Source organism: Lingula anatina, chromosome 1 (assembly GCF_051362555.1).
Source record: "Lingula anatina isolate TDL-2025a chromosome 1, LinAna3.0, whole genome shotgun sequence".
NCBI lineage: Eukaryota > Metazoa > Brachiopoda > Lingulata > Lingulida > Lingulidae > Lingula > Lingula anatina.
In genome coordinates, this window is record NC_141767.1 from 35,182,150 (window position 1) to 35,201,653 (window position 19,504).

At 33.2% G+C, this 19,504-nt stretch overlaps 4 protein-coding genes across 7 annotated transcripts in view; 2 read left to right on the plus strand and 2 right to left on the minus strand.

Moving 5' to 3' along the window:
* The window catches only part of LOC106167239 (eukaryotic translation initiation factor 3 subunit M), a 6,209-nt gene extending 5,598 nt beyond the window's left edge, over positions 1-611 (plus strand). The window contains exon 10 of the mRNA XM_013545960.2: positions 54-611. Within this exon, the coding sequence (XP_013401414.2) occupies positions 54-271 (218 nt within the window). The 3' untranslated portion in view covers positions 272-611. The remainder of the gene's footprint in view (positions 1-53) is intronic.
* Positions 273-4,324, minus strand: LOC106167228 (cathepsin K-like). Its single transcript, XM_087000369.1, has 5 exons — positions 4,085-4,324; positions 3,517-3,682; positions 3,038-3,246; positions 2,348-2,579; positions 273-1,987 (listed from the first exon to the last, which is right to left on the minus strand). Exons 1-5 carry the CDS (start codon positions 4,322-4,324, stop codon positions 1,887-1,889), a joined length of 948 nt encoding a protein of 315 aa, XP_086856495.1. The 3' UTR covers positions 273-1,886.
* LOC106167242 (digestive cysteine proteinase 2) lies at positions 4,319-8,289 on the minus strand. Of its 3 annotated transcripts, none has more exons than XM_087000371.1 (6): positions 8,117-8,289; positions 7,224-7,464; positions 6,684-6,855; positions 6,189-6,397; positions 5,656-5,887; positions 4,319-5,265 (listed from the first exon to the last, which is right to left on the minus strand). In XM_087000371.1, the coding sequence occupies exons 2-6, from the start codon at positions 7,461-7,463 to the stop codon at positions 5,174-5,176; spliced, it is 945 nt and encodes a 314-aa protein (XP_086856497.1). In that variant the 5' UTR covers position 7,464; positions 8,117-8,289; the 3' UTR covers positions 4,319-5,173. The 3 variants fall into 3 exon arrangements, with proteins under 3 accessions (XP_086856497.1, XP_013401420.2, XP_086856498.1); XM_013545966.2 differs by having other exon boundaries at positions 8,012-8,175; XM_087000372.1 differs by having other exon boundaries at positions 7,224-7,410; positions 8,012-8,149.
* On the plus strand, positions 8,274-19,412 carry LOC106163898 (uncharacterized protein KIAA0930 homolog). 2 transcript variants are annotated; one of them, XM_087000367.1, is made up of 10 exons: positions 8,274-8,431; positions 9,787-9,944; positions 10,630-10,734; positions 13,299-13,376; positions 13,709-13,810; positions 15,134-15,274; positions 15,679-15,879; positions 16,085-16,277; positions 16,677-16,823; positions 17,550-19,412. In XM_087000367.1, exons 1-10 carry the CDS (start codon positions 8,314-8,316, stop codon positions 17,588-17,590), a joined length of 1,284 nt encoding a protein of 427 aa, XP_086856493.1. In that variant the 5' UTR covers positions 8,274-8,313; the 3' UTR covers positions 17,591-19,412. The 2 variants fall into 2 exon arrangements, with proteins under 2 accessions (XP_086856493.1, XP_086856494.1); XM_087000368.1 differs by having other exon boundaries at positions 16,085-16,250.
* Positions 19,413-19,504: the final 92 nt, after the last annotated feature.

Below are 19,504 nucleotides of genomic sequence, written 5' to 3' on the forward strand. Positions count from 1 at the left end.
AATGAAGTGGATATTTGATTTCGATAATTAATAAAACTTTTTGCATTCTTCAGTTGTACGAACCAAGGCTGTCCGCGTCAAGATTGACCAAATCCAAAGAAAAGTTTTGATCAGCACAACAACCCATCGTACATTTGGCAAACAGCAATGGCAACAGCTGAGAGAAGAGCTGGAATACTGGCAGAGCAGCATCAGCCGTGTTCGAAACAGTTTGCATTCACTGAGCACATTAGCTTCACAGCAGGCCCAGCAGCCATCCCAACAGGCTTAGGGAAATTTCTTTGGCGTGTTCATAGTACATGAAAGAATATTGGGTAGAGAGTATCTATTTATTGTTGAAAGGGTTAGAAAAATGAGTCATTTGTCATATCTTGGGAAGAACAGCTTGCCTCTTATGTGCTTCCTTGAGACAGTTGTACGATGAGAATTGATTGGATTTTTACTATAAACTATGTAATACAGTTGCTACAGACTACATACTTGTGTAGCCAGGCAGGTAAATATTACCATGGATTCAAGATATGAAATTGAAAGAAAGAACATTGTCATATTTATCAAACCATGCAAGGAACTTAAATGATTTTGGTAAATAAATAAGATTACACATATGATTTAAATTAGTTGGTTTTATTTGAAACTGTACCATGAATACAACTTTTTATTGAAAAAATATCATACAGTTATTTTAAAATGGTCTATCTTTTTATTTATGTCCAAATTTGCTGAGGCCAAAGGAATTAGGAAACCAGCCGAAAACACTACATGCTCCATTCTGATCTATATTCAAAATGATAAGGTAGCAGATTGAGCTCTGCATATCACGTGAATGTTTAGTTGCAATTGATTATCACAGGATGTGTTCATAATTAGATAAAAACCATACAGGTACAACATGATAATTGATACACTTTAATTTTTCATATCACATAAGGTTGCCTTTGAAAAGTTTTAAAAACCCTTGGATAGTTTTGTATGTTTGTTAAAAATTATGTAAAGGTTGTTAAAGGGATAATAACTCTTCGTATGAGATCTATATTTCACAATAAAAACATTGTGAATTACTCATAGAAATATAATGTATTCTGTTTTACCACAAGAACAGCAGTTATAGCTATTATTCTGATATCTGAGCTCGTCTTTAGACCACGTGACCTCCATTGATGGCTATACTCTGTTAAAATCTCTTAAGAGATTTTAACAAAAAACTAAACTTTTTAGAAAAAAAAACAGGGACTAACTTTGAATATAAAAATGGATTCATTAACCATTGGTAAGTATGGGAAATTTGTTGTTTACTCCAGGAAAATTAATTTTTGGCAGAAACGAAGAGTTATTATCCCTTTAACTTTTCCTGTATCCCAGTTTGACCCTGACACAAATTTTAAAGCCTTTTTTTTTCTTTATCATTAAGTATCAACTTTACTCAAATAATCATTAAAAACACTTCAAAAGTTTTTTTTTACCATCTGAATGTACATACATATCTTAAGTATATTAAAACAATGTCCAATCAATAGCTTACTGTAACAATGGGTAAGGTTTTTTAAACCAATTTGCATAAGTATTGAAGTTTTTGAGCTTGACAAAGACTGACAAACTTTAACAGACAACAACTCTGAGTTGGACAATTTATCAAATAAGGCTGCTGAAAAGATGTGCTAACAATAATTGTAGTCATATTTTGAAGAACAGCAATATATCTAAAAAGGCCATTGTCAGTAAAACCAGTGTAAGATAATAAAGGCTTGCTAGTTGCATAACTAAAATTGAAGTAACATGGCTGCAATATTCATTGTGAAGCGCTACTCAGTTGGCTAAGATTCAAAGCAGGTTTTCTGAAGATGGTTTCTATTTTTAATGTTAAAACATTCTGAAACGGGACTCTGCTACTGCCTGTAAATAGGCAGACTGGCTGCTGTGGCTATCCCACACAAGTTGCCTACATTTCTGGCTATCAAGATATAACCGCCCATTCCCCAAGTTGTTCCTAGTGATAAGCAAATTGATATTATATGGTACAATACACATTTAGAAACAGTTAACTGTCAAAGGAAATGTTCTTATTCAACAACATAGTGAGACAAACACGAAAAATATTAAAAAATTGCAATATTTAATCAATGCAATATGAAAATTTACATCCACTTTAGATAAATTAACCAAATGCATTTTAGAATGGTGTCACTTATTTAACACAATTAACTGTGCGAGATATTTACACATAATATATGCCATTGGGACATTTTCGAACATGGCACCAAATTGATATAAAGTTATTATACAGTCCAATAATTTTACAAATGTTATTTCCGATCCTGAAATATTGAATAAATTAAATGTCTCTCACCCCAGTTGTTCTTACAGATCCAGTAATCCTTCCCAGACATACTCCCATACCCAACCAACAGGAGAGCATGGTCCAATCGTATACGACTGCATGCTGGCTCTACATACACCCCACTCCTGTAAAGCATGAATGAAGCATGGTTAGCATCAACCATCACCACCACAGGATTTTGAAGAACAGCAAGTTGAAGGTCTATCTCATTGCCTCGCATAACAGTTCGGGATCCTTTGATCTGAACAGAAAATAAAATCATGTTTGTGAAGATGTTATATTACAACAATTTTACGTTTCTTGCGCTGTTATAATTTTCTTTAAAAAAAAATTTGTGTAATGAAATATAACAAGATGTACCCATTGCTTTACCTGTTTGCGTGTATCAAGTGTTTACAGATACAAGTTGAATAATTATCTCTTTTTTGACATTTCAATTCAATGAATTGGAAACAGAAAATTGGATGTGTTATAACGGACGGGGTCTTATTCATCTGTAACTTTACATTCACAAGAACTCCCCACATGCTTCTTTCAGATAACGCTTTTTATTAATGACATCACTCTTAAGGTGGTAATTTGGTCAAGACGCAACCAATTAGATATAACATTATGTTAGAGGAATATGCCTTGTATCAGTTGTATGAAAAAAATATCCATGAATATCAACATTTTCTCAGGTTGCTTTAGGTTTCTCACCTGTGCAGCAGGGTGGCAAGAAGCACTGTGACATACTCCACTAGAAGCATTATGAGGATAGTCTGCCTCTGAGCACAGTCCACCCAGCTTCTTAATGCAAGCAAAGGGATTCCCCGTTGGGTGTCCTCTTGTGCAACAGTCAGAAGTCTCTTGTACACTAAGGGCAAACGCATGGCCAGTATTGATTTTGAAGTAACCATATAAGCTGTCTGAAAAAAATACATGAATGGAGTAGCTTTGAAGATCATCACATAATGTAATAAATTACAGCATGTGGATATTTTCTTTTTGATGCATTAGTTTTCCTTCAGATATCATATTTTCAATAATTTAAAATGACAAAATTCACTTCATTTTTCATATCAAAATTTTAACTATATCAATCTTGAAGTAAAAAATTATCTTTTTCATTTTAAAATAAAACTATTATTATTATTATTTTAACATGGTTTTATCAAATTTAACAATAAAACTATCACCTATAACTGCATATGCAGTAGCATCCCTGCCTTGATTTGTAACTGGTGGAACTGCTCCCCTTTTTCTCCAGTCAAAGGAGGCAGGCACACCTTGTAGTTTTTGATTCATGTATTTCACTTCTTCTGTCTTTTGTCGTTTAACCACAGCTGTTTCACTCACCATTTCCTACAGAATTTTACAGCATGGTATTTTCGGTAATATCCTTTTATATACACTGTTTATGTGCACGAAGTTCATCTAGACAAAAACTTTCAAATTAATGACACAATAAAATGAAAATATCACCGTGTAACTCAGCAAGTGCAATGTGGAAACATTCCATTGCTATTGTAATGTATTTGAAGAGACCGTGTTAATATTTTTATTTTATTTTTTATTTATTTATTTTTTTTATTTTTTAAAGAAAATGCAATAAATGTTTCCCTATGTTTATAAAACCAGGAAGTGTCACTTGGTGTCAGGATGTCATTTTTTTACAAAGTTCTTGAGGAGTTAAAAGTATACATAGATCAATACATATGCTTACTTGTGATAACCGGTTGTCAAATATTAATTTCATTGACTCACCTTCAGTGTTCTGTCAGCAAATTCATTAAGTTCCACCGTGAACGAAGAATACTTTGAGTTGTGGTCCAGCACAAAGGCTAAATTTCTGGCCCATGTATGTCTTCTAAATTCTTCCTCAGCAGCACTTTCATATTTTTTGTGATGCTGTTTCTTCCATATTTGCCAGTGAGTTTCATTTATATTCAAACTGGCTGAAGCCAAAGGTATTAGGAAACAAGCTAAAAACACTACATGCTCCATTCTGTTCTTTATTCCAAATGATTAGATAGCAGATTGATGTCTGGATATTATGTGAATGTTTGGTTGCAAGTAATTATCATAGGGTGTGTTCATTGGTTCATAATTAGATAAAAACCATAAAGGTACAACATGATAACTGATACACTTTAATTTCTCATATCACATAAGGTTGCCTTTGAAAAGTTTAAACAACCCTTGGATCGTGTTTGTAAAAAAACATATGTAAAGGTTGTTAACTTTTCCAGAATCCCAGCATGACCCTGACAAATTTTTAAGCCATTTTATTTATTTATTTATTTTTTCTTTATCATTTAAGCACCAACTAAACTAAAATAATTTTAAAAAACTTTTTTAAAAAGTTTTTATCATCAGAATGTAAGACAACTTTATTCTGCTGCTATAGCAGTGCCAAAGGGGCTTTTTAGGATATCATATAAATCTCTGTAAGTACATTACTTAAGTATATTAAAACAATGTCGAATCAATAGCTTACTGTAACAATGGGTGAGATGTTGACACTATTTTGCATAGGTGTTTAAGTTTTTGAGCTTGACTGACAAACTTCAACAGTCAACAACACATTAAAATATAATATAATTACTCAAACAGGGCTGCTGGAAAGATGTGCCAACAATAACTGCATGTAGTCAATATATTTAGAAAGGCAACTGTGAGTAAAACTAGTGTAAATTAAGATAAAAAAGGTTTGCTAGTTATATAACTAAAAATGAAGTCATGTGCCTGAAATTTCATTGTGAAGCACAACTCAGTTGGCTAAAATTCTAAGCAGGCTTTCTGAAAATTGTTTCTATTTAAAATTCTATGTGAAACAGGACTTGGCTACTGTCTTTAAATAGGCAGACTGGCTGCTGTGGCTATCCCACACATGTTGTGGTCATTCCTGGCTATTAAGATGTAACCTTGCATTCCCCAATTTGTTCCTGGTGATGATAAAATTGATATTTTATGATATGATATTAAATATGAAAGAAAATGTTCTTCTTCAATAACATTGTGAAACATACATGAAGAAAAATTGCAATATTAATGCACTGTGGAAATTTACCTTCTGTAGAGGGAAGTTAACCAAGAGCTTTACATTTTTGACAGTTTTTTGTTTGTTTGTTTGTTTGTTTGTTTTTCACTTATGTATCAAAATTAACTGTGCAAAATGTTTACACATTAAAATAAACCTTTTGACATTTTCAAACTTATACATGATACCAAATTGACTCTAAGTTTTTATACACTATAATAATTTTTCTAATGCTATTTCTGATCAAATATTAAATAAATCAGATGAAAGATTTAATATATTCAATGGCTCTCACCCCAGCTGTTTTTACAGATCCAGTAATCCTTTCCAGACATGCTACCGTACCCCACCAACAGGAGAGCATGGTCCAATCTTTTATCACTACATGTCTTGTCTGCATACACCCCACTCCTGTACAACTGGAATGAACTATGGCTAGCATCAACCAACACCACCACTGGATTTTGAAGAACAGCAAGTTGAAGGTCTGTCTCATTACCTTGCATAACAGGTCGGGATCCTTTAATCTAAATGGAAAATAGAATGATGTTCTGGTTACAAAATTTGTAACATCTCTTGCAATACAGCATGATTTATTTTTTCTATCAAAAGATTTATATATTTTTGTGCAATGAAATATGACATGTCATATGCATTGCTTTAGCTGTTTACATCCATCAGGTGTTTGCAAATACACATTGGCTGATTATCTCTATCTTGATATTTCAATTTCATGAATTGGTAGCAGAAGATTGTACATTAGAGGAAAATAACATAAAAAATCTCCATGGATATCGATATTTCCTCATGTTGCTTTAGGTTTCTCACCTGTGCAGCAGGGTGGCAAGAAGTACTGTGACATACTCCACTAGAAGCACTATGAGGATAGTCTGCCTCTGAGCACAGTCCACCCAGCTTCTTAATGCAAACAAAGGGATTCCCCATTAGGTGTCCTCTTGTGCAACAGTCGGAAGTCTCTTGGACACTCAGGGCAACCAGCTGACCAGTGTTGATTTTGTGGTAGCTATCTATGCTGTCTGAAAAAACACATGAATGGAATAGCTTTGAAGATTATCACATGCAATAAACTACAACATGTGGATGATTTTCTTTTCTTTTTTTTTTTTTACAATTCAATATTCCTTCAATTATAATTTCAGTAATTTGTGATGATAAATTTCACTTCATTTTCAAATAAAACTACCGTTTCCAGCCAAAGCTAGCACTTTGACAAAAGGTTAAAATAATTCATTTTACATGTGTCTAGAGTTCATATACACATATTATTTTAACATATATCAGATTGTACAATAAAACCATCACCTGTAACTGCAAATGCAACAGCATCCCCTGAACTGCCTTGATTATGAACTGGTGGGACCACTCCCCTTTTTCTCCAGTCAAAGGAAGCAGGAGTACCTTGTAGTTTTTGATATATGTATTTCACCTCTTCTGTCTTCTGTCTTTTAACCACAGCTGTTTCCCTCACCATTTCCTGTACAATTGAACAGCATGATATGTTCTGTAAAATCCTTTTCATGCACTGTTTATATGTACAAAATTCATATAGACAAAAACTTTCAAATAAATGGCACAAGTAAATGACAATATGATTGCAACTCAGCAAGTGCAGGAAGGAAACATTCCACTGCTATTGTTATGTATCTGAAGAGACTGTGTCAATAAAATATTTTTATAATAGAATACTAGAAAATGTCTTTCCAATATTCATAAAACCAGGAAATGCATGCCACTTGCTGTCAGGATGTTTTTTCACAAAGTCCTTGAAGACTTAAAAAGTATACATCAATGCACCTGTTTACTTGTGATAAAAATTATCAAATATTAATTTTATTGACTCACCTTCAGTGTTCTGTCAGCAAATTTATTAAGTTCCACTGTGAATGAAGGATACTTTGAGTTGTGGTCCAGCACAAAGGCTAAATTTCTCGTCCATGTATGTTTTCTAAATTCTTCCTCAGCAGCACTTTCATATTTTTTGTGATGCTGTTTCTTCCATATTTGCCAGTGAGTTTCATTGGCAGGAAAACTGGCCGTGGTCAGAGAAAATAAGAGACAAACCAAAAAAGCAACATGTACCATTCTGAAACAGAATTTAAAATGTGCAGCATTGGTAGGTCAGTTTATCAGTAAGTTTACTTATCAGTTGTTATCTAAATCCTGATTACATAGTGGGCAAACAATACAATAAAGCCAGCTAGAATATTGTTTCCTAGTTTTTCTATTTCATACTGAAAACATTACCATAGTTATTACATAGGTGCAGTATGCCCCTCCGCCTCGCCCCCCCCCCCCCCCCCCCCCCCCCCCCCCCCCCCGAAAAAAAACCTTGATAAATAAAACTTCCCCATGATTTTTTTTTCAACTAAATCCAGTTATGCATTGTCTTGATAACTGATCAATGTTTGTGTTAAACAAATAAATAAGTTTCAAAATCTACTCTATTGTTTTTAAGATTATACAAGAAAGTTCATTCAAATGTAGGCATACTGAAAGCTTTTAACTTAAAAGTAAAACAACGAATATCAAGGAATACATATTGTATTTTAATATATAAATTTTTGTAAAATCGAGAGAGAGAGAGAGAACTGATGTAAAGAAACTTATCAAAGACAAAACTTATCACACACCTCAAAGCATTAATTATTTTTCACTTTTGAGTTGCCGCAGTAATGTTTACATGGTCCACCATCTTGTCTGTCATGTGACCGTGGGAATTTAATCATATGACTTACATTTGGACGAGTTCAAGTTATAAACTTGGTTAGAAGTGGTCATTTCATTCTTCAAAATCAGCACCGTTTGTAAAAATGATGAAAATGAAGCTAAACAGAAGAAACAATACCAAATGATAAAGAACTGAATCTTTTTTTCATCAACTTTGTAGCTCGCTGGTCGGACGATTTCATTTTGCTGCGACCGCAATGTCAAAATGGCTGCGGAGGAAAACATGGTGATCAAGCGAAGCAGTTCTTTACAACGCCTCCTTGCCTCCATAAAACAGCACCGAGAACGTGACAGTAAACGTAGTAGCTCCAACAGTTCAGAGGGTAACGTTATTTTTATTAATTTTTTTCTATAATCTCATGTGGGAGGCCAGTTACACTGTTTAGCTACTCAGTCTCTTAGAACTCTAGTCGAGGAGGGCGGTCTAGCACTCGTTTGCTTACTTCATTGCATTCACACTGAGTAATCAGCAGCACAAATAAATTAATGGATCGATGTTGCAATATTTGTAGCTGTGTTATTTAATATCATTGAAGGCAGTGAAAATGCGTATGCGAACTTTGTGCACATAATTTAATTTTGGCAGTTCATGTCAAAATGACTACATGTATTGTCTCTTGATTTGTTAGTTGTCATGTCAAAACTACTAATATCATTGCTAATAAATCACGTAACAACCAGTTATGGATAGACTTGTACTGCAGGTTATTTAAACTTCAGTCTGTGTGTGTGTGTGCATGAAGTTATTAGGGTATCATTAAGACACGAAATTTTACTTCACTGGAGGGGGGAGTTAAGATTGTTGCACATAATAAAAAACATGATCAGTAATCCAGTGTGTGTGTGTGTGTCTTTATTTTGTCATTTTCAAAACCATATTGGATAAAATAACTACAGGTGCAATAGGGAATGATAATGATACAACACTGTCATATTCAATATCAGCCCTTGAGCTACATGGATTTTTGTTTGTAGAAACTTATATATTAAGTATATATATTTTTTCCTTTCAATGCTTCACAATTTTTCATCCTAACAGCTATAGATTTCACACATTATTATTATTATTATTATTATTATTATTATTATTATTATTATTATTATTGATATATTTATTTACTCATCATTTGTCATATTTATGGGACATTGCCTAAACTTGTGTTAATCCATCACTGTGATTGATTTGCTTCTAAAGGTATTATGTAGTCATACATAGACATATATATATATCAGGTTGACAGAAAACATCTCCTAGGGATATAAACAACCAAATGAAATCATCTGCCATTGAAAGCTGTCAGACGTATCAATTCCTTCCTAACTTCATGTAATAATGATGTTTCATTTCACCTTGAGGTAGAGTGAAAGCACCGTAACTTGGTGCAAAGTTGAGAGAATATCTCTGATATGTTCAGTAATGATAAGCCTTGACAGAAGTGATAAGTCACAAAGTCTAGTGGTCCACATTCACGTTTACTTAAGGGAGGTGCAACAATTTTGTTTACAGAATCCTTTATCATAAGGTCCAACAGAGAAACCCCGCCTTTCCAGTAAGATTTTTAAAAATTAATTTTGCAAATTTATTGATAATTATCTTTAGAGATTGACTGGAGTCAGAAATAAGTTCCACTTTTATTACTTACTTCAATTGATTAAGTTATTTCATCATTTTTTCCAGATGGTTTTGTAGTAGTCAATTCTTCAAAGGAAACCTTTTGGACTAGGATATTTTCACAGCATTTTCTAGAAGGTGGAGGAGATGGTAATGACGCAAGAGATGACATGATGTTTTATGTGAAGAAAAATTTAGGAGGAAAAAGTAGACTAACAGCTCAGGTAAACAATCACCAGGGTTTTTTTTTTCTTGTAAATTTGATGACCTTTTTTTCAAGTATTGTATTTTAAAAAATTGATTACTGTTATTGTTTTTCCTGTTATTTATTCATGAATTTTTGTTGTTTATTTCAAATGCCTTTATTTTCTCTTCTTTGTTACTCACATTTAACCAAACTGTTTTTAAATTGATTTGTGATCTTTTGAAAAATTATGCCAATTGTGCTTAAACAATTGCAGTTGATTGATAAATGTGAGGTATTGGGTTTAAAATTGAGTAGCTTTGGTGTTATTCTTAGATTTTACGGGATTGCTTCCAGGCTGATTTTGTCGTATGAAATTCAGTGTTGAGTCAGAATTATACTAAGTCAATATTGCTGAGTGACTGTTGAATATCAGAGTATCATAGAAAACTTCATAACCAGTCAATAGATTTGTACAGTCATGCAGTTTGCAGATTTAACAAAGAATCTTACTTCTGAAATGATCATTTTTACTAAATGAGCTTACTGTAATTTTTAAGCAGAGATAAGTTATAAATGAAAAAACATATCTTGAATAATTATTAGTTACAGTATATTAATCATTTTGAGTGATATGATTTATCTTTTTTTTAGACAAAAAGTTGAAGGCAGTGGTGTAGAATTGTAACTATTTGAATTATCTGAGGCAGTCCATTTTTTTCCAGGCTGATATAGAGGTATATAGAAAAGATTCAAAAAAGCTTCCCACTTTAGGAGACCCTGCCATCGACTGGGAGGAAACTGTGTACTTAAATGTAATTTTACATCAAGTAAGTATGGTTTCCAAAAAAGCACACTTTCATATTTAACTGTGCAGAAAATAATAAAAAAGACCAAAAAAAAAAAAAAGACAACCAGGTTTGATAATTGTCACTGTTGTAGCTGTAAGTATTCTACTTCAATTATTTCACATATAGTGCAAGAATTGTGTGCAGAGAGAAATATATATTATTTTTAAATGCAGTCTTCTTTTCCTGAAATGTAATCACAAATGTCTGGGGGAAATCTAATACAGGCAACCGGAAATTTCTGAGCAATTTATAAATGTTTACTTTCGGTGGTTTTATGTAATATGATTAAAATCATTTTTCTGTCAAGACTGTTCAGCAAAATGTCTCTCATAGAAATGCTACTCATCATGCTTCTGAAAAACCACAATTTCCTGGAAAAATTTAATGCTCTATTTTATTTCCCGTAAAAGAAATGTATGATAAGTGACATCCAGAGACCGTTGTGAATGTCAATTTTCTAATTCCTTAAGAAACAGAATTGATATCTTCGGTTAACACATCTGACCAATATTCCACTTCATTCTTAAAAAGCCATTTTCCATGTTGCTAATACTAAACAAGGGATGATTCACCAAGTCGGTGGCTCTTGCCTGTCAATATATTTGCTCGTTTGCTGGAATGCCTGTAAGTAGATCTGACACAAAGAATTGGAAAGGAAAATGGATGATTCAGAGAGACCAATGTACCCAATTTGGTTCAATATACCATACCCTCAATGGTTCAGTGAAGCATATTGTATTTTCGGATATTATATGCTAGAGAGATGTCCTTATAAAGCTTTAGATAAGGAACAGTGCACAAGTGTTGATTTTTTTTTATCTCAATAAGCTTATTTCTCTTGGGGTGGATGAGCTCCATCTGAATGAAACAGGCCATGTTTGGCATATTTTTGTCTTCTTTGAGATCATGCTGATGCTGTTGACTTCTCACATACTCTCACCAAGGAGTTATAACAGACTCCTTGCTCTCACTCAACATCTTACAGGGCACTATAATCATGACTGGTTATTGGTCAGTGGTCAACTAGCAAGGCTACAGTTTTCAGCTTTGACAGAATCTGATAAGATATTTCAAATATAAAGATGCCATGTAATATAAACATCACCATCACCAACATTGAATCTGATTGTTTTATTGATATAAGTGGTCGTGCAGTTGTAGTTACATATCACATTGGTTCTAACTGGATACTCTGTGTGTGAGAGTCTACCAAAAAATTTGCAACTGGGGACAGTTTCGTTACTGACAGAACTAAGTTTAACAAAGGTTTGTTATGATGTATAAGATTGCTCATTAGGAAATATCGTTTGTGTTTTTCCAGAGTCCTCTGCTAGTTTTGCTAGTCAAGATGCACTAAAGCAACCTAAGTGATTATTCATGTTGGTTTAAGGGCGGTTGCTGATTTTGCTGAACAGTGTGCCCTGGAATATGTAGCAGTTATCAGATTGGATTTGATCTGTCTGGAGAAATGAATGTAAAAATATGAATGTATGCTTTATGCAACATGCCTTTTGCCTTTTTCGCTGAAAGTAACTTGAATGTGAAGTGGTTTTCAGGCAGAGCTTAGAAAGAATGGGTGGTATATTTTTGTTCTTGGAAATTACTTACGGGCTTTAGCTCCTTTCTTGAATGAAGTTTAATGCCAGTATCAGGTTTCTGTTTGGTAAAGTGATATCATTCCCAAGATACTGACCAAACTCGGTTTTATTGATTAGATAATAAAGTAGATGATTAAGATAATTAATCACTCCTTATTTTTGCTTAATTATTAGAATGGCTTCTAGCAAATTGATTTTTTTTTTGTCTCTGAGAAGAGACAGAGAAATGTTATATGTCATGCAAGTAGGGTTTATTTATAAGCAGATTAAACTACAGCGAGAAACACATGAATTCATAGAAAGGTACACGATAATGTAAAAGAAAATGAAGAAAGAAGATGCAGAGATTTGGATGCAAAGACCCTAACTAAATAATTGATTGTATTCCCAGGCTCTGCAGTCTAACTGCACTTAGATTCTTCACAAGTGAATTGATTTTCTTTTTTGGCACCTTCATTGAATAACAATAGGGAGACTTCACATCATAAATTATCTTGACATTATTTACTCCCTGGTATAGACTGGCCAGACTTGGATTGTTTACTCTTTACATTATGATGCAATTGTTATTATTGTGCCGTAGGCGACGTAATGGATATTGTCATGTATGCACAGGGTATTGATTCCCTGTTGTCATTGTGGAAGATAGACTAGATAAGGAAATTAGGTTAGAAGTCAGGAAAAGTACACTGTGTAGGTGATTTTTTGAAGAGGAGCTAGGACAATGCAGCGCTGTCAAGTCTGATTTGCTTTCTACTCAATACATCTGGGGCAAAGTAATCAATAAATATGAGCGTGTGCATGTGAGTGTGTGGGAGTATGCAGACACTTGTTTGTACAGAAAAGATGTACAGATTTATCAATATTATTTAAAGGATAATGGTTATAGCTTATTTTGTCAAGAAAATTGAACAAAAATTCTTAAAGTTGTATATGCTGTTTCAGATAGAATATCAACTTACCTGTGCAGTATGTAGCAGAACAGGGGATAAAGAATTACAAATACTCAAAAAAATTAGCCAAGTAAGTGTATAGGATTGAGTCATTTTGTTGTTTGCAAATTGAATGCCTCGACTATGTTGAGATCACAATATACTGGTTTGAAGTGCATTTACATTGTGTCAGAATTTGAAAGTTAGATATTGGTGTACCTCACAGATAAGGTTATTATGTTGACCCTGATAACTTTGCCATGATCTATTTGTCTGCACTCTGATTTTCCAAATTGAATTCCATTTAAATACTTAATGTCTGTCATTTTGGGAACAAACCTAAAGTCAAAAGTATTGTCTCACTAAATATGCTTCATTTCACATTGTTATTTCTGATAATCTTTTTACCGATTTTCTTTTCAGAAAGTATATGCATCTCCTAGTCGTAGGCAAATGGAAAGTAAGGGCACAGAAGAAATAATGACATACCCAGATATATTTTTCATGATAGATGATTTTGAAGAGGTGAGAAGGAAAAGTTGTAACATAAATGGCGATTCTCAAAACTAGAACAAAAATTTGATCATAAGAAATAGGATTTTATTATCACAAAGTAATATACCAGTGTTTCATATTTTGGCACATATTCTTCCTTATTATATTATCATCACTAAATATTCATTCCACAAATTAGTCCATGTGGCTGCTTTTGTACCCATCTCCAATGGTTAAGTCTCTCAGGTTGAGCTCTTTGCCGCTTTATATAGATTCTGATTGATTTTTGTCTCCCAATAGAGTTTCATGAATCATGGTATCTGTTCATTGGTCAGTTTATGCCTTCTGGTTGGATAACAATTATATGTATTAACCATCATCATTATTATTATTATTATTATCATTATTGCTATATGTATCATCTCCCTGTCAAAGATAATAGTAATAATGATATTTTCAGAAATGAAGTTGGAGGTTACTTTTAATTCATATATATTATAATCAATATACGCTGGAATTCACACCATAGTTCTCTTGTGTATTGTTTTAAACGAGCTATTTAACTCTCTGCAGTGCTAATGTGTTTGTTCAGAGTTCACGTTTACATAAATTTGATTTGAATACTAGACTGTTGTTACCCTAATGACTTGGGAATTGATATACAGATAGAATTAGTATTGAATTTACAGGTGACATTTGTTACTGATAGGTGGCTGTTTGAGTTTTGAAGAAAATCCTTCAATTTGATTTTACAGAACGCTATTTGAAACTATTTCCTAAAAATGAAAATTCCAAATAGTGACTTGGATTTTTGTCAAAAAGTATATGTTTGAATGAAATTAAAGCTGATGAATCTTTGAAATGATTTAAAAGTATTGGAATAGATTTAAGTTTTTGATTATTTTAAATAACAATAGTTATTGTAATTCTCTTGTTCTACCATATTTTTTCAAATTAAGACCATTACTATTACAATAGAAAATGCTAGATCCTGTAAATGTGACCACATGATTCAAGATTATAACCCTGGAAAAATGTTTACAAATTCACTTAAATAAATCATTCACACTGTAATATCTACCAGTGAGCGTGATAGCAGAAGTCATATGGCACCATGTTTATCTGATATTCAGTGATGCCATTTGCAAACAGCGTAGATTTACATGATTTAGCTATAAAAAACCAAACAGCTCATTAAGGGTGATGTGCAGCACATGAAATGCGTAAGAGAATGCGAGAAAATGTTGATTGAAGCAAATCTTGACATTTTATTTCCAATAAATTACTTGAAACTATTCCATAGATGAGAAATCTTAGCTAGTTAGTACATGCTGTTTGCTTTTTTCCCCCCAGATATTTAGTGACATTATAATCCGTGACAGTGAGATGGTATGTGTAGAACTGGTGGCCAGTGATCGTATGGGAGAGCACCATGGAGTGATATTCCTGGGCTCAGTGAGATATGATGCTCTCAGGAGGGTTTATGATACTAGGGTAAGTGGAGACATCTATTGGCAATTTTATCATGATTGATCTGCCACAATATGAACATGCATGACACTAAGGTGAATGGGGCATCTAATGGCAATTTATCATGAGCTACATCTCACAAACTTAACTTCAAAAATATGATAAGTACATTTGTAATGTCCTCAATGACCAACGAAAATGCAAGCAAATGTTTTTTTTTTTTTTTTTTTAATTTTTCAAATGCTTTTAAGCATTTGAATTAATTAATATTAAAATATAGCATTAATATTAAAATATGATAAAATTAACCAAAAGTTTAAAAAATCTGTATATTTTTGGTGCATTTTGCTACTGTTTAGGCTATTCTATCTTTATAATAAATAAATGAATTAAACATATCTAAGGCAGCCTTTTCTGTTTTATTTCAGGCTAGTCTATCCCACAGAATGGCCAGTTCTATGTCCCTAGGTTTATTTAGTGGTAATCGTAGGGTAGAATTCTTAAAAATGCGTGGTCCAGGGAGTAAAGGTTTTGCCGAGATGGCAGTGAGCAGGGTGCAAGGGACAGGAGTAGACACACCTGCTTCAACACCAGACTCTGAGAATTTCCCAGAAAATGGCTTTGAAGAGGTAAGACTGAAAGAACAAATAAAAGAGGAATGGTTACTGAAGTAAATATTATGGAAAATTGTTGTTCAAAGAGATAGTGATGGTCATAGACCCATTCTACTGGTAGCTGGTACTAAGTGCAGACATCCTAACTGAAATCATCTATATTCACAATACAGATGTGTGTACTGTGTTTTTCATGCTTGTTTCCTTTCCTTCACCCAAGGCTCCGAACCCACCACAGAGGCGAATGAGTGATCCTAGTCAAGCCATTCAGTGGGTGAAGAGTAGCTTCAGGAGAGGCATGAAAAAGTCCCAGTCGGCACAGGAGAACGTGGACGATGTCAGCTCAAATAACTGCCAAGAAGTTGAAGCTTCCAACTTACTAGATGGTAATACTATACTGAAAACAGGCGTAGGTTAGAAAACCTGCTTAATACGGACATTAGATGTGTTTTGTTTATATGGATATTATACTACAGTCATGTAAAGTCAGTATGTTGTGTTGTTTCATATTTTTTTAATAAAAATTGTATGGTAATAATTTATTACATTCTCACAATCTGTGAACACATTGAACTTTCTTGTTTTCTTCAGTTTCATATTTTAACTGTGGTTTTGAATCTTTTTCTTTGTATTTTTCTTCTACTTATCTTTAAAATGTTAAATAATTCTGATATTTATGAGCTGATACTTGAAAATTAATGTTTTAAAGAAAAGAGCTTTAGCAGTTAAACAATATGATTAGGAAAAAAACAACAGATAAATATATATTGAGAAACCACAAAACTTAAATCTGATTTTTATCTCATTTCCAGAACTTACTAAACCAGATAACTACGGCTTCATAGGGAAATCATTTGGGCAGGCGTGGCACTGGTTTAAAGAAAGACGGCGTGCAACTTCGCCAGCACTGAATGCCTACCTCACTTACGTCACGTTACCATGGCACTTAATTATAGCTGGTAAGTTTGAGTTTTGGTAAGAAAAATTGCATCATGGGAGACATTGTGTCATGGGATATATTACGATGCTCAGGATTCCAGTGTCCAGTTTTTTTGATTAATTTGGGTCAACTGATCATGAGGCAACTCATCTTGTGGTCTTCTGATGATAATTTTTCACCACCACAGGCAACAAATAGTTTCTGTTTTATCCTGCTTACTATAATTGCTATTAAATTAAATCATGTGCTGTTTAATTGGCTTAAGTGGAAAAGTTATCTCCTCAGATGCCCTACTAGGTTGTTTGATTTAATAAATAATTGATAATTCTGCTCACAATGCCAAAGCATAATCATCTTGTAGCTGTTTACAGATACAGTGACAAATGGTTTTAGCTTTAATAAAAGTTCTTTAGAATATCAGATTCCCAGTTACCAGAGAACTTTTAATTGGTTGGTCACTGGGGCCAACTTCTATTATCACTGCACATTCTCATAAATCAGTAATCTCATCAAATTTCAGTGTAAATGTCAGAAAATTGTTTAAGAATAGGACAGCTTTTGATATTTCTGTTTGATGCTGTATTTTTAGAAGTGTGTTAAATTTTATGCTTAATATTTTGTGCCTGTTATTATAATATTCTGACATGGTAGGTGCACTGCTTTATCATCACCAGTAGACACACCTGATATTTTTAACTGATCATTTAATGTCATTGCTTATTGTATGTATGGTTTTGTGTTACAGATGTCCTTGAACCTAGGCAACAACCTGTGTTGACATTTTAAATGGTGCTGTCAAATAATTGGTGCTTATTCACGTGTGCAACTCGGGGCTAGATATGATATGCATGTGTAGCAGAGAAGCTCTTCGTCAAAGGAATGCTGGTTAGAAAGCCTGGCTGACCAGCGAGCACAAAAAGGAACTCGGAAAACCTGGGAGCTGGTTGTATATCTATTGAGTGAACTTGGTGTGTTATTATTTGGAGGTGGTAATAGGAAAAAATGGGAGCATATTATTCAAGGTTAGTTTAAATGAAAGGGACAGTTACTGGGCATGAAATATTTGACTGCAGGATAGATTCAGTTGCTGGGGAGGTAACTGTAAAAAATTGTTAGAAAAGACTAGAAGGAAACCTATTTAAAATTTATTTTAAAGGGATAATAACTCTTCGTATGAGGTCTATATTTCACAATGAAAACATTATGAATAAGTCATAGAAATATAATATATTATGTTTTACGTCAAAAACAGCAGTTATAGCTATTATTCTGATATCTGAGCTTGTCTTCAGACTACGTGACCTCCATTGATGGCTATACTCTGTTATAATCTCTTAAGAGATTTTAACAAAAAAAAAAACAAACTTTTTAGAAAAAACACAAGGGACTAACTTTGAATGTAAAAATGGATTCATTAACCATTGGTAAGTATGGAAAAATTGATGTTTACTCCAGGAAAATTCAGTTTTTGGCCAAAACGAAGAGTTATTATCCCTTTAATCTGTCAAAAGAAAACCAAATCTAACCAGTAAAAAGATACCTAAAGAGCTGCTTCATGGTTTACTGAATTATATGAAATAGGACTGGCAGGATTCTGGAAGTTTTACCAGATAATGGTGACTTATTGCACTGTGTAACTGCTTTGATGAAGCGAAAAGTTGTAAATGAAGATGCGCATTCCTTGATGTTTGAGCACCGAATTTAATCATTCCACAAAGAAAACTTTGTTTTCATTTAATTATTGAAAATTCCACATCGTTTACAGAATTTGGTTACCAATATTGGTATAATTTTTAAATATTGCCAAGTGCATTCAAGTGAAATTATTTATTTTTTAAGATATTTGATGTGGCACCTCAATTTGTAGGGTGGATTTTAAGATGGATGGATGAAGACTTAATGTGGTAGGCCTATGTTTATTGTCCTTGCAATTATTATTCTGTTGTGAAAAGTGGCTGTTTGTATTCTGTATTGCCATTATTTGAGAAGGGGGGGGGAATTAAAGTTTGTGACCATGATAAAATATTATTGTTATTCAGTTATTTAGGTCAGGTATTGAAAATCTATTGCTCATGACAACCAATCTGCTGAGCTGTTCTTTCAAGTGTTCTACGGTTGATCTCGATCTTGATAATCATTGTGATTAAGCAATCATTGGTCCTTAAAATCAAGTTTATGAAGTTGAAAATTTTAATATATTCTGCATGATAGTTCAGTTTCATAAAATCATGTCTTTGCTTATTATATTTTACAATTTGATAATTTTCATATTCAATTACCTAAAATGGATTGGAAGGTGACCAAAAGTATAAAAAAAAAATGTTAGATAACACAATCATAATGATAAAATAAGTGTTGCTTAAGATTGGGTTATAAAATATTTCAATAATTTGTATGACAAAAGAGAACTAGGATTTTTGTGCAATTGAACAAAGTGACACCTATGTTGCCCGCTTCTGAAGATATTCACGTTTTATATACATATATATGAGTGTATTTTTTTTACTGGATATTGATTTACTATTTTTCCTTTTATGTATTATATAATAAATTTGTATATTTATTTAATTCTAACACAGTACATCAATAAAGCCAGTATTCCAAGTTTCGATTGCTTCATGTTTCTTTTTAGAAAAATGTGACCTGTTCCCAGCAGGCAAAGGCAAATCTTCAACCTTGAAAAGCAGATGAAGGTCAGAC